Source organism: Vitis riparia, chromosome 2 (assembly GCF_004353265.1).
Source record: "Vitis riparia cultivar Riparia Gloire de Montpellier isolate 1030 chromosome 2, EGFV_Vit.rip_1.0, whole genome shotgun sequence".
Taxonomy (NCBI): Eukaryota; Viridiplantae; Streptophyta; class Magnoliopsida; order Vitales; family Vitaceae; genus Vitis; species Vitis riparia.
In genome coordinates this window covers 12669019-12681892 of record NC_048432.1, presented here as the reverse complement: position 1 = coordinate 12681892, position 12874 = coordinate 12669019, and the positions used below count along the sequence as shown (strand labels likewise).

Genomic DNA, 12874 nt, shown 5'->3' with positions numbered 1-12874 from the left:
CAATGAGAATGGAGTTCAGTCTGCTAAAAGCAATGGCTGCTCGGTGAAAAAGGTGTATTCTAGAAGGAAGAACATAACCTCTTCCGACACCACTAACCTTCTTTAGTTTTCTGGGTTTTTTGTTGTCTTCGGGGTTTTTTTTCAATTTTTATTAAAATTATTAGTTAGAATACCAAAGGTCTCGGTTCCATTAAGAAAAGAAGGGTAATAAAGGATTTTCTTTGTCTTGAAAATCCAGATGTTGTCCTGTTGCAAGAAACAAAGAGGGAGTCTTGTGATAGGAGGTTTGTGGGTAGTGTGTAGAAAGTCAGAAACAAACAATGGGCAGTTCTTCCAACTAGCGGGGCTTCAAAAGAAGTGGTAATCTTTTGGGATGTTTTGAGGTTTAAGCGCTTAGAGGTTGTTTTAGGATCTTCCTCTATAATAATCAAGTTGGAGTCAGGGGAAGAAGGGTTGTTCTAGCTTTCTTCGGTCTATGGTCTTAGCTCGTCACACTTTAGAAAGGTTTTTTGGTTGGAGCTTCAAGATCTTTTAGGCTTACCTTTTCTGAAATGGTGTGTTGGTGGGGATTTTAATGTCATTAGAAGAATTTCAAAAAAGTTAGGAGGCTACAGGTTAACCCTAAGCATGAAGGATTTTGATGATCTTATAAGAGAATGTGAATTAATTGATCCGTCTCTGAGGAATGCATCATTCACTTGGACTAATTTGCAAGAAAACCTTGTTTCCAAAAAAATTAGACAGATTCTTATTTTCTAGAGAATGGGAGCAAGATTTCCCTCAATACACCCAAGAAGCTCTCCCCAGATTGACGTCGGATCATTGTTCATTTGTGTTAGATACCAATCCTTTTAAGTGGGGGCTGACACCTTTAGGATTTGAAAACATGTCACTAATTCACTTAGATTTCAAGGATATTTTAGGTAGTTGGTGGAATGAGTGCCAGTTTGAAGGGTGGGAAGGTCACAAATTCATGAAAAAGCTACAGTTTGTCAAGTCAAAATTGAAAGAGTAGAATAAGTTGTCTTTTGGAGACTTAAAAGAAAAAAAGAAAAATATTGTTTCGGACATAGTGGGTTAGGATGAGAAGGAACAAGAAGGGAATTTTTCATCCAATGGTAAGCGGAAAAGGAAGTTAATTAAATCCTTGGTGACAAAAGATGGTGTAATCTTAGATAACATTGAGAGCATTTTAGAGGAGATTAAGCACCATTTTGGGAAGTTATTTGCCAAGCCTTTAGATGGTTCTTGGAGAATTGAAGGTTTGGATTGGTCTCCTATTTTAGCAAAGAGTGTTGAGTGGTTGGATCGCCTTTTTTCGGAAGAGGAGATTCACAATGTTGTGTGGCAATTAAATAAGGAAAAGGCCCCTAGACCAGATGGTTCCACAATTACTTTATATCAAGCGTGTTGGGAGACAATTAAGGATGATCTTTTAAAAGTGTTCTTAGAGTTTCACAACAATGGAATAATCAATCAAAGCATAAATTCTACCTTCATTGCTCTAGTGCCAAAAAATAGTCAAACAAGCAGGATCTCAAATTATAGACTCATTAGTTTGGTTACTAGTTTGTACAAAATTATAGCCAAAGTTCTTTCAGGGCAGTTGTGTAAAGTCCTCCAAGACACCATCTTTTTAACACAAGGTATTTTTGTTGAGGAGAAGCAGATTATGGATGTTGTCTTGATTGCTAATGAGTTACTGGATGAGAAAAGGAGATCAAGAGAGGAAGGGGTAGTCTTCAAAATTGATTTTGAAAAGGTCTATGATCACATTGATTAGGATTTTTTAAACCATGTACTTGAAAGAAAATGGCTTAGTTCAAGATGGAGGTCCTGAATGAGGGGATGCTTGTCTTCGACGACATTTGCAATCTTAGTAAATGGAAACACTAAGGGGTGGGTTGAGGTATACAAAGGCCTAAGACTAGGAGATCTCTTTTCCCTTTTTCTCTTCACCTTGGTGACTGATGTTTTAACCAAATTGATTGTGAGAGCAGAAGAAAGAGGTTTATTCAAGGGGTTTCTAGTGGGCAAAAATAGGACCGAGGTGCTTATTTACAATTTGCGGACGACACCATCCTTTTTTCTACAGCATCCTTTGAAGAATTGCATTCTCTCAAGCTAATTTTGTTGGTGTTTGGGCGATTATCAAGGCTAAGGATCAATCTAAATAGGAGTACTTTCTCAAGAATCAACATTAGTCAAGACCAAACCGCAAGGTTGGCTTCTTTGCTGGAGTATGTAGTTTCTGATTCGTCTTTAATGTACTAGGGTCTCCCTTTAAGAAGAACCCAAATTCACTTTCATTTTGGGATCCAGTGCTAGATAAAGTCTACGAGATTGGATGGACAGAAAAAAAACCTTTTTGTCATTAGGAAGTAGAATCACCTTAATTCAGTCTTGTTTGTCGCACATCCCAAGCTATTTTCTTTCTCTTTTCAAGGTTCCAGCTTCAATAGCTTTGAGGATTAAAAATTTACAAAAAGATTTTCTATGGTCAGGTCCTGGAGAGGGCAAAAAAAATCATTTGGTTAGTTAGGACATGGTCTGTAAGCTTAAGGAGTCTAGCAGGTTAGGGTTTGGGAAAATCTCTTTGAGGAACAAAGCTTTATAAGGGAAGTGACTTTGGAGGTACCCTAAGAAAAGTTCAGCCCTTTGGCATCAAGTTATCTTGAGGATCTATGGGACACATCCTAATGGATAGGACGCCAACAATATAATCAGATGGTTACATTGTTGCCCCTAGAAGGTCACTACTCATATTTTTTAAGTGTTTTCTACACGCATTCGCCGTGTGGTAGGTGATGGGACCAGAATTCGTTTTTGGCAAGATCTATGGTGGGGGGACTAACCTCTTTGTTTACAATTTCCAAGACTTTTCAAAATCACTACTACTAAAACTCGTCCTATTTCAGCCATTTTGGATAATAACATTTCATTGTCTTGGGATCTAGTCTTCAAATGCAATCTAACTGATAAGGAGATTGTGGATCTTGAAAGATTAAAATCCTTACTTTCCCTTGTTCATCTAACTCCTTCAGTTCCAAATGCAAAAGCTTGGATACTGTCCTTTTCGGGAATTTTCTCATTTAAATCATTTTTTTCAGCCTTATCCATTGTCTCAAATTCTGTTCCTTTCTACCTAACTAATTTTTTGTGGAATCAAAAGTCCCTTCCAATGTCAGGGCGCCTTTGCTTGGTTAGTGACACATAAAAAGGTAAATACCAATGACATGTTACAGTTGAGAAGGCCTTTCAAAACCCTTAACCCTGACTAGTGCATCATTTATAGGAGGAGCAAAGGGACAATTGATCATCTCTTCTTGCATTATCCAATTACTTTGGGATTGTGGCATAGAATTTTTTCACAGGCAGGGATGGAGTGGGTTCAACCTAGCAGTATTTGCGATATGTTGGTGATTTCTTTCAAGTGTTTTGGGAATTCTATCAGAGGTAAGACTCTTTGAAGGATCGTGTGTCTTTCTCTATTGTGGATTGTGTGGAGAGAGAGGAATGCTAGGATTTTTTAGGACATTTGGAAGACGTCGGAGATGATGTGGGATCAGTTTCATTTTTATGTTTCCTTTTGGGCTTACTGTTCAGACATTTTTAAACCCTATCCTTTGAGTGTAATCCGCTTAGTTGGCTTCCGTTATGTACACCCTAGGGTTGGGTTTATAAGATCAGGATTGTTTTACTTGCATAGTCCTTTTGTTCCTTTTGTATAACCCTTCTTGGTTAGTGGAGGTTTACTTAATTCTTTCGATCAAGCGGCCTTTCGTACCTTTTGTATAGCTTTCCTTGGTTAATGGAGGTTTACTTGGTTCTTTTGATTAGACTTGTACTTTATGGGGAGCATTCCTCATCCTTCTCATGTTTCTTTTCTCATTTAATAAATATATTTTTTTTTTGATAAAAATAAAAAATAAAAATAAAAATAAAAATAAAAAAAGGTAAAAGAAAAAAAAAATTGGCATTCTAGATATCGAAACACCACCAGAAGCCTAACAAGCGAGTGGGTCACTGACTCCCTGTTTCTTACTGTCCACACACTACCCACAAATCTCCTATAACACTCTTCTTTCTTTGTTTCTTGGAGCATCACTATACATGGAGCTTCATTAAAAGAATAGTGATTTTCTATCCTATTCTGGGAATGAGATGAGAGGGGAAAGAGGTGGTTTGCGATTGAGTCGAAGTCGTTTGAGGTTTCAGTAGAGGAAGCCAGAGGGAAGATACGAGGCACCATAATGGAAAGGAGCAGAGGTTTATCTTCCTGGATCAGATTTGGGGTGACAAGTTTGAGAAATTTTCTAGAAGGGCTTGAAGAATGTTGCAAGAAGGAAAGGAAAGGAAGGTTAGCAAAAGTGTGGGAGGAAGAGGGTAGAAAGTTTAAAGTGGAAAGACGCGAAAATGGGACGGGAAGATACATTCTCTGTTCTGTTATTGATGTGGAGTCTAAGAGGTTTTGTTTAGTGGTCCCCGAAGGTAAGGGTATACCAGGAGGATGGGCTTTGTTTGTTGAGAAACTACGGGATTTAGGGGTAGCAACGCAACAGGAAGTAAAGGAGAAAGAAGCCTCGAGAGGTGAGTCAAAATCGGAAGGGGTGTTAATAGAAAATAAGGAAGAAAGTTGCAATGAAAAGAAGGCGATGGGTGGGAAGAAGTCTTATGCGGATGTGACCAAGGAGCCGGCTGGAAAGCAAGGAGATGCTTTGTGGCTTCAAGTTGGAGGGAGAGTATTAAGGAACAGGGAGAAGGGATTGGGCAGGTGCCTTGTAGGTAGATGGGGGACCGGGTCAGTGGGGGAGTTGCAGACGTTTAAAAAATGGGGAGAGGACGTTTGGAACTTAAGAAAAGAACTGAGAATGCTGAGTATGGGAGGACCTCTCATGATGCTGGAGTTCGAAGATGAAGAAGACACGAAGATATAAGGACAAAGTGTTGCATTTAGAGAGATGGAGTGTGGAGGCAGGTTGCTTAAAGGTAGGAAGCCAAACAAAAGAGGTTTAGGTAAGAGTGGTGGGACTCCCGTTTCACTGCTGGAGTGAAGAAATTTTAAAGAGAATAGGAGATTGTTGTGGAGGCTTTGTTGAGGTGGATGGAGAAACAAAGAATATTTCTCAGCTCTAGTGGGTTAGAATTTTGGTGAAGAACAAGGGGAATTTTTTTCCGGGAACTTTACATTTAGCGGTTGATGATTACTGCTATGCATTACAGCTTTGGTGGGAGAGGCTGCCATGGTTATCTAAGGTGGTGCCTATGAAGAAGATGAAGGGGGGAGAGAAGGAGAAGGCAAGGGATGATAGGGAAGTGGGTTCACGCGCGGAGAGTAGCAGTAGCAAAGGAAAGGAAATGTGGCGTGCTGCAGAGGAGATGGGGCCAGATTCAGTCAGAAAAGCTGGAGGGGAAGAAAAGCTTGATGGTGACGGGGCGGCTGGTACAGCTGAAACTTTTTCAGCTTTGGGGAAGAAGAAAGGTGGAAAAGGGAAAGGAGTGGTGGGCTTAAGTGAAGGGGGTATGAGGACTGATCAGTGTAAGTCCACGTTTGTAGTCACTCAAGCCCACATGGAATGGGCTTTAAAAGGGAGGGATAAGTTGTGTGGGCCACAAGACTCTAGTGACAAGGCTCTTTGGAATCAGGTGATCAGAAGGAAGTACGGGGAGGAAATTGGAGGATGGAGATCTAGTGAGACAAGGGAGGCTTATGGAGTTGGTTTGTGAAAAGCTATAAATAAGGTGGGACAGCTTGTAACCCCTTTTTTTGGCTTCGAGGTGGGGGATGGAAAGAATGTGAGGTTTTGGAAAGATAAGCGGTGTGGTACCAGCCCTTTAAGTGAGGTTTTCCCGTCTCTTTTTGCATTAGCAACATCAAAAGAGGCTTGGGTGAATGAAGTTTGGACAGCCGAGGGGGATAGGAGGGGAAGTTGGACTCCTACTTTCAATAGGCCGTTTAATGATTGGGAGTTGGAAGAAGTGGGAAGGTTACTATGTTATTTGGAAGGGAAGATGGTGAGGGTGGATGAGGAGGACAGAGTGAGTTGGGTGAAATCAAAGGACGGGGTTTTTTTGGTAAAGTCCTTGTATAAGGCTATGCAGCCGGCTTCTTCAGCTTTGTTCCCTTCAAAGATTATTTGGAGGTCTTGTGCTCAGCCCAAGATTAGCTTCTTTGCATGGGAGGCTTCGTGGGGTAGAGTTTTGACTTTGGATCAGTTGCAAAAAAGGGGTTGGGTTTTGGCTAATAGGTGTTTTCTTTGTCAAAAGTGTGGGGAGTCGATTGACCACCTTCTCCTACATTGTGAAAGAACAAGGGAGGTGTGGACTTTGCTCCTCTCTTTCTTTGGAGTTCCTTGGGTTTTTCCACATTCGGTGAAGGAAACTCTTATGGGTTAGAGAGGCTCTTTTGTGGGCAAGAAGAGGAAGGTGGCGTGGCTTTTAGGGCCGTTATGCTTGTTTTGGGTTATCTAGAAGACTAGGAATTCAATGGCTTTTAAGGACGGTGTGCTGTCCATCCAAAAGCTGAAAATTTCTTTTTTGTATTTACTTTGGTCGGAAACCAAATTGTGGATAAAAGATGGGCCTTTGACCTTAATAGATTTTATTGAATGGGTGTGTATTCGATAAGGGAGGGGGTTTTTTTGTGCTTTCCTAGTGGTTTGGGTTCTTTTGTAAGGGGGTGAGTTGTTCTTCTCTGTATCTATTTGAGTTGCTTCTTTAGTGCCTCTTTTGCAATACACATTTTTTCTTTGACCACCCTTCTTTTGTTTTCAGACCCCAAACCTTGTAAATTCCAATTGATAATCTTCCTTCAAGCCCCACAATTGACGGATCATTTTAAACCCCAATCCCCACAATCCTAATAATCAGCTTAGCTGGCTTGTATCTTCTCCTATAACTACATATGGCCATCCATAATCATATGATATCACATAATTTGTATATGGGTATCAACAACTATATATAATGCCAACCAATACCATGAGAAACATAGAATAAAAATGAGGAGGAAAGGAAAACAGCCAGACAGGATTTTCATTGGGGAGCAAATCTTCAATAATGCCCTAGCAAGGAAAAAACCTACAACAGGTGAATACCTGCAGAGTGGCCAGAGATGTATCTCTTGCTATCCCTGCATGTAAGCATAACTCAACGAGATTAACAAAGACAGAAACTTTCAAAGCAATCCAGCTCTCTCCATTTTGAGTTCCATTTTCAGCAGCATCAGGATCCTGAGAAGCTAGAGGTTCAGCTGCATCAACTGAAGGTGTCACAGAATCATTATTCAGTGGGGGCACAATATTTGGGGTCTCCGAGACATTAGACGATGCACATTCAGTAATTATCTGGTATTCTCTGTTTGATAGAGCAGCTTTCAGTTCCTCTATCTGAAGATGCAATTAAGGATGTCAAAAAACAAATATATAACTGGTCCTCAGGTGATAAAAAATGTTTGGCATGACACACTTGCACAATGAAGATGCAGTTGATTACCTTAATGACAGCTTCAGTACTTGGTATCTGATGCAACAGGTCTCGAAGAGACCTCCGGATCACAACAGAAACCCCTTTCACATCTTGTATTATACTTTCACCTAATTCTTTGCCAGTACCAACATTTAAATTGATGTCCTCAACCTACAAATCACAACAGGAAGATTACCAGTATGTATAGTGCATAGGATGAAATCCTTCAAAATATTCAAAAGAATCAACAAAACATAAAAGTTATGCCAGAGTTCAATATGATCAATTATGCTATTGCCTACAACACAGCATTAGAAAGTTCTAGTGCTAATATAAGAAAGAACATTTCCAAGAACTGAAATTTAGTGCAAAGATTGACTAGGTTTTATTTTATTTTTCAGAAGACCAGCTCTTAGTGGGTCAAACCATATGCTAAACCTTTGCCTTAGAATCAATAGTCCAATGTAGCATTAGCAAAGCTTGTTATGATATGAACCTCACCAGAACTGTCAAAATTTCCAAATGAACAGCATTAATTTCGTTTTTACTGCCATGAAACCATTGAAAGGTGTTCTGGATGGTTATATGAACGACATCAAGCTTCAAGTAACTGCAACAAGGAAAATTAGATGGTCATCAAATATTTAATTTAATTATCACTCTAGTAAAAGGGAAAATGAACCACCATAGAAGAAGATGATTTTCAAGATTAAAGGAATGTATATTAATCTTATATACCACCATAAACTTACTCAAGGCTGTCTGTTCTCCGAGGCATTAATATTATAGGCTTTCTAAGTGAAAGATCCAACTTCACAGCGGGTGAACCTTCAATCTCACTTGTAGTAAACCACTTCTCTGAATTTGTTACTTGATCTCTTAATTTCACGACACCCTTTGAATTGTTGGGAACAAGACCCACAAAGTAACTAACAACCTGTATATCAATTTTACAGACATAAGAAACTGAAAAAGACGGAAGAAAATCAAGGACCTGGGAGTAAACTTACCTCCTGGACAAAACGATTCAAATAGACAAGACGCACTTCTGAAAGCTGTCCAAATAGGCTATAATCATAACCCTCATAATCTTCATCATCAGCACTGAATGAACTAAAGACCAACTGCATTGTTCATCAGTAAGAATTTTTGTAAAATACCCATCGTAGCTGTAGGTAAATGCAGTTCATAGATCAAATTTAACACTAACAGGGTGCACGATACAATTAAAAACGAAGCTAGACTTCAAAACAAACTGCATATCTGGAACCTTGCCAATCATGAACACAGTTCTATTAAATGCTTCATAGACCTGCTGCTTCCTTTTTTGGTTGGAAAAAAACAATTCATTAAAAATGAATCAAGGATACAAGGAAGGATGAGCTACTCTTCAAGTCAAAAGCTACAAAGAGAAGTACATCACAAGAATAGTAGAAAAACAGAATGCAAAAATCCAAAGAATCCTCAACTATGGGAGACATAAATTCCCTAACAAAAGCCTCTAATAGTATAGCACCTCACATGGCCAACTGATCACTGTGTAGTTAACTGATCTAGTAACCCAAACCCCAGGAAGACCAAAAGTTTTGCACAACCAACCATCAATTTTCAATGCCATATTGCCCACTAAGATATCTCAGAAAGAACAATGCTTGAGACACCTTCCATTAAGAACTTAAAAATCCCCAATAGTTTACCTTAATCAAACCTTCGAACAGAACCAATATCTCAGCACAATGGCTTACTCAACTCAAGCCAGCTTGAAGAAAACTCTTTACTATTCTGCAACATTGATTTCTGAATGTGCCACCAATCTTGATCCATCCCAGGTTCCCCAAAAAGCAACCAACTAAAAGCAACTTTTAGTTCCTGGAGCTTCTACTCTACCCTCAAAGAGTTCAGGTGATGAATAACTACCCACAATGATCCATTGAACATCCACCTATCCTCAAAAACCTAACATTTCTTTCCAGCCAAATCACCCACAGGATGGCAAGTGCCAACCCTCACATAAAGCTTTACCATTTGAATTACCTTTAAAACCATTGAAAATGATTGTCTTTTTAAATGCAACTTTTCAAGAAAAACTATCCAGAACATGAAAGATGGGGACATCAATAGACAAGTTATAGGTTAAAAAATTAAAGCCAAAGGGCGGGGCTGATCTGACAAATGTAGTTCCTCTGGGAAACAGATTTTGAACAATCCTAAACCAAGACACAAATACAACAAGAGAAATCAGAAAATAGCTAGGAAACATTCCAGGAAGCAGCCAATCCACCCAAATACAATGTTACCATCTTATCTATTGGAGTGTAAACTATATAGGTTTATAAGCACATAACAAGTCACTTCCCATAAGAACCTCTAGAGCAACTTACCCACAAAAGCTCTATTCTCCATAGACCATCATAAGCTCCAACTCCTCTTCATGTTTCAGCCTACAAACTTGATTCCACTCATACCCCAACCAAAAGAAAGTCTTGGTGGATTTTAAACCAACCCTACAAACCATTAGTATTGACCTTATTTGCCACAAATCATGCAAAGGCCTTCACTTTTGGTGGAGCTTTGGATTTCCAAATAAAATTTGTAGGAATAAAAGGAACTGAATTGGTCGAAGCATAAATAGCTTTAAAAAAACCTAACTAAGAACGATCCAAGGATGTCAAGGAGCAAACTCTCATATCAAGAAAAGTGGGTGACAAATAGACACAATCTAAAGCTAACATCAAACAAGCTAACTCCTTAATTTCTTGCTCTAAGAGTGTAAACTATATAGGCTTATAAGTACATAACGAGTCACTTCCCATAGAAACCTCTTAGAGCAACTTACCCACAAAAGCTCTATTCTCCATAGACCATCATAAGCTCCAATTTCTCTTCATGTTTCAGCCTACAAACTTGATTCCACTATATCAAACTATCTTGTTTGCATCCCCTCATATCCCAACCAAAAGAAAGTCTTGGTGGATTTTCTGAAATCATAAAACCAACCCTGCAAGCCATTAGTATTGACCTTCTTATTTGCCACAAGCCATGTAAAGGCCTTCACTTTTGGTGGAGCTTTGGATTTCCAAATAAAATTTGTAGGAATAAAAGGAATCGGATTAGTCGAAGCATAAATAGCTTCAAAAAAAGCTAACCAAGAATGATCCTAAGGATGTTAAGGACCAAACTCTCATGTTAGGAAAAGTGGGTGACAAAATAGACATGAGCTAAATGTCATAGGATGATTCAAATGAGCCTCCCCATGGGCTTATATAGAGTCAGGAAACTTCTGGAGACACCTAGAGTAGGAAGAGTGTGGAAGGTTCTAGAGAAGTCTGGAGAAATCCACACAACACTACACTATGGTGGAAGACATGAGAAGAGTCCACAGCCTTCTAGAGAATTCCAGAGGTCTCTTGTGTATTCTTGTACATAGGCTTGTACATAGAATGATGTAGGACATTCTAGAATATACTTGAATTGTAAGGAACCCTCCAAGGTTCCAGAGAGTTCCATTGGTGCTTATAAATAGGTGAGGGCCTCATTTGGCCAAGGCACCAAGCAAGTGAGCTTCCAAGCACTTGTAAAGGCTTCCTTGAGTTAATAAGAGCTTCCATTCTTTAAAGAGTTGCCTACTAAGCTTCTTAAGCTTTCGAGTCGTGAGCATCTTAGCCTAGCAAGCTAAGCATTGGGAGCAAGGCTGACTTAGCAAGATCAAGCATCTTGACTTGCCTAACTGCCACACGAGCTTAGTGAAAAACTAAGTCCGTGACATAAAGCTAAAATTAGACAAGTTAACTCCTTAACTTCTTGCTCTAAGAGATTATAATAAAAATTAAGTTCTAAGATATAGAGAAGGAGGAAACTAGCATTGATGAACTAACAAAGTTAAAACCTCACTACTCTATAGACATTTAGGAACTACTTGCTAAGCGATTTATCACCTAACTAAAGATCCTTCCAAAAGCATTTTTTTGTACCATCTCCCATAGAATAACAATTGAAATGAAAGAAATCTAATAATGTTTGTGCACTAGCCTTTCAAGGGCATTTATGCGACCATCTAACAACACAGTTAGCATTCTATCCATTAGAGTTTTAACCCATAAACTCAAAATGACATTGTGCCATAAAGCATCATCTACCTAAGGAACCTCCACAATCACTTCCCTAGAAGGGCTCTATTCCTTAAAAATATACTCCCAATGCCTAGCCCTCCTTCCCTCTTAGGCTTATACACCTTATTCCAACCCACAAAGTGATCTCCCTACCCATCCCCAACCCCTAACTAGATAAAATCTCTCTACAAACTCTCAATTCAGGAGGCCACCATAACCTAGGCTTTAAACAAAGAAAGTATAAGGGCATAAGTGACAAATATGATTGCACAAAAGTGATTTTGCCTCCTAAGGTCAAGTAAGCTTTCTTCTAACCATCTAATCAGCGTGAGATCCTCCCTACAACCGAATCTTAAAAGGATATTGCTTTAGGATTCCCTAAAAGGGAGGCCTAAGTAAGAAAGGGGTCAATCTAACATCCTACATTCTAAAAAAGTAGCCAACTCACATACTTGAGCCTAATTAATGATAATACCCGATAGGGTACTCTTATTCAAATTCACCTTGAGCCTACAAAGTTATTAAAAACCAACAAAATTAATTTAAGGTTGTACCGATCCTCCTCTTTGGCTCTTGAGAAAAATATTGGGTCATCAACAAGCTGTAAATGTGTCACTCTTGTTCTATTTCTACCTACCAAAAAGCCTTATAAGATTCCTCTCTCCTTTGATCTTAACATCAACATAGTCAACACATCTATAACAATGGTAAAAAGAAATTGGGAGAGGGGGTTGCCTTGCCTTAAGCCCCTAGATGTCTTAACCCATCCTTTAGCGCACCCATTTATCTATACTGCAAAATTGATTGATGAAATGCACCCATGAATCCATGATCTCCACCTCCGCCCAAAACATTTCCAATCTAATACATGATCCAAAAAATCTCATTTCACATGACTGTCCATTTTTTCAAAATCAATTTTAAAGACACTTCCTTCTTCTCAAGAACATCTTTTCTCATCCACCACTTTAATCACCACTAGAATTGCATCTAAAATTTGACTCCCCTCAACAAGGGTCCCCAAGAAATATGAACACTCTCCTACAAAACCCCCCATAAACAATGGGACCACACCTTATCTAGGATTTTGTGGAGGCTAGCCACTAAACTAATAGGTCTAAAGTCAAATATTCTATTGGTTTGGATCCCATGATGAAAGTGACATTAGTGTTCTAATTGATGACTCCATTGTCATGAGACTCCAAGAAAACCTTTAACAAATCCTCTTTAATGATGTCCCAACAATCCAGAAAAAGTGTAAGTGCGAAGCCATCTGGATTTGAAACCTTTTACATGTC

General features: G+C 39.1%; 1 protein-coding gene across 2 annotated transcripts in view; it reads right to left on the bottom strand.

Moving 5' to 3' along the window:
* LOC117929459 overlaps positions 1-12874 on the bottom strand; it is a 185801-nt gene that overhangs the window by 100327 nt on the left and 72600 nt on the right. For both annotated transcript variants that reach the window (XM_034849741.1, XM_034849748.1), the window contains exons 27-31: positions 8478-8591; positions 8220-8404; positions 7969-8077; positions 7495-7638; positions 7098-7388 (exon numbers count right to left, since the gene is read on the bottom strand). In XM_034849741.1, the coding sequence (XP_034705632.1) occupies positions 7098-7388; positions 7495-7638; positions 7969-8077; positions 8220-8404; positions 8478-8591 (843 nt within the window). The remainder of the gene's footprint in view (positions 1-7097; positions 7389-7494; positions 7639-7968; positions 8078-8219; positions 8405-8477; positions 8592-12874) is intronic.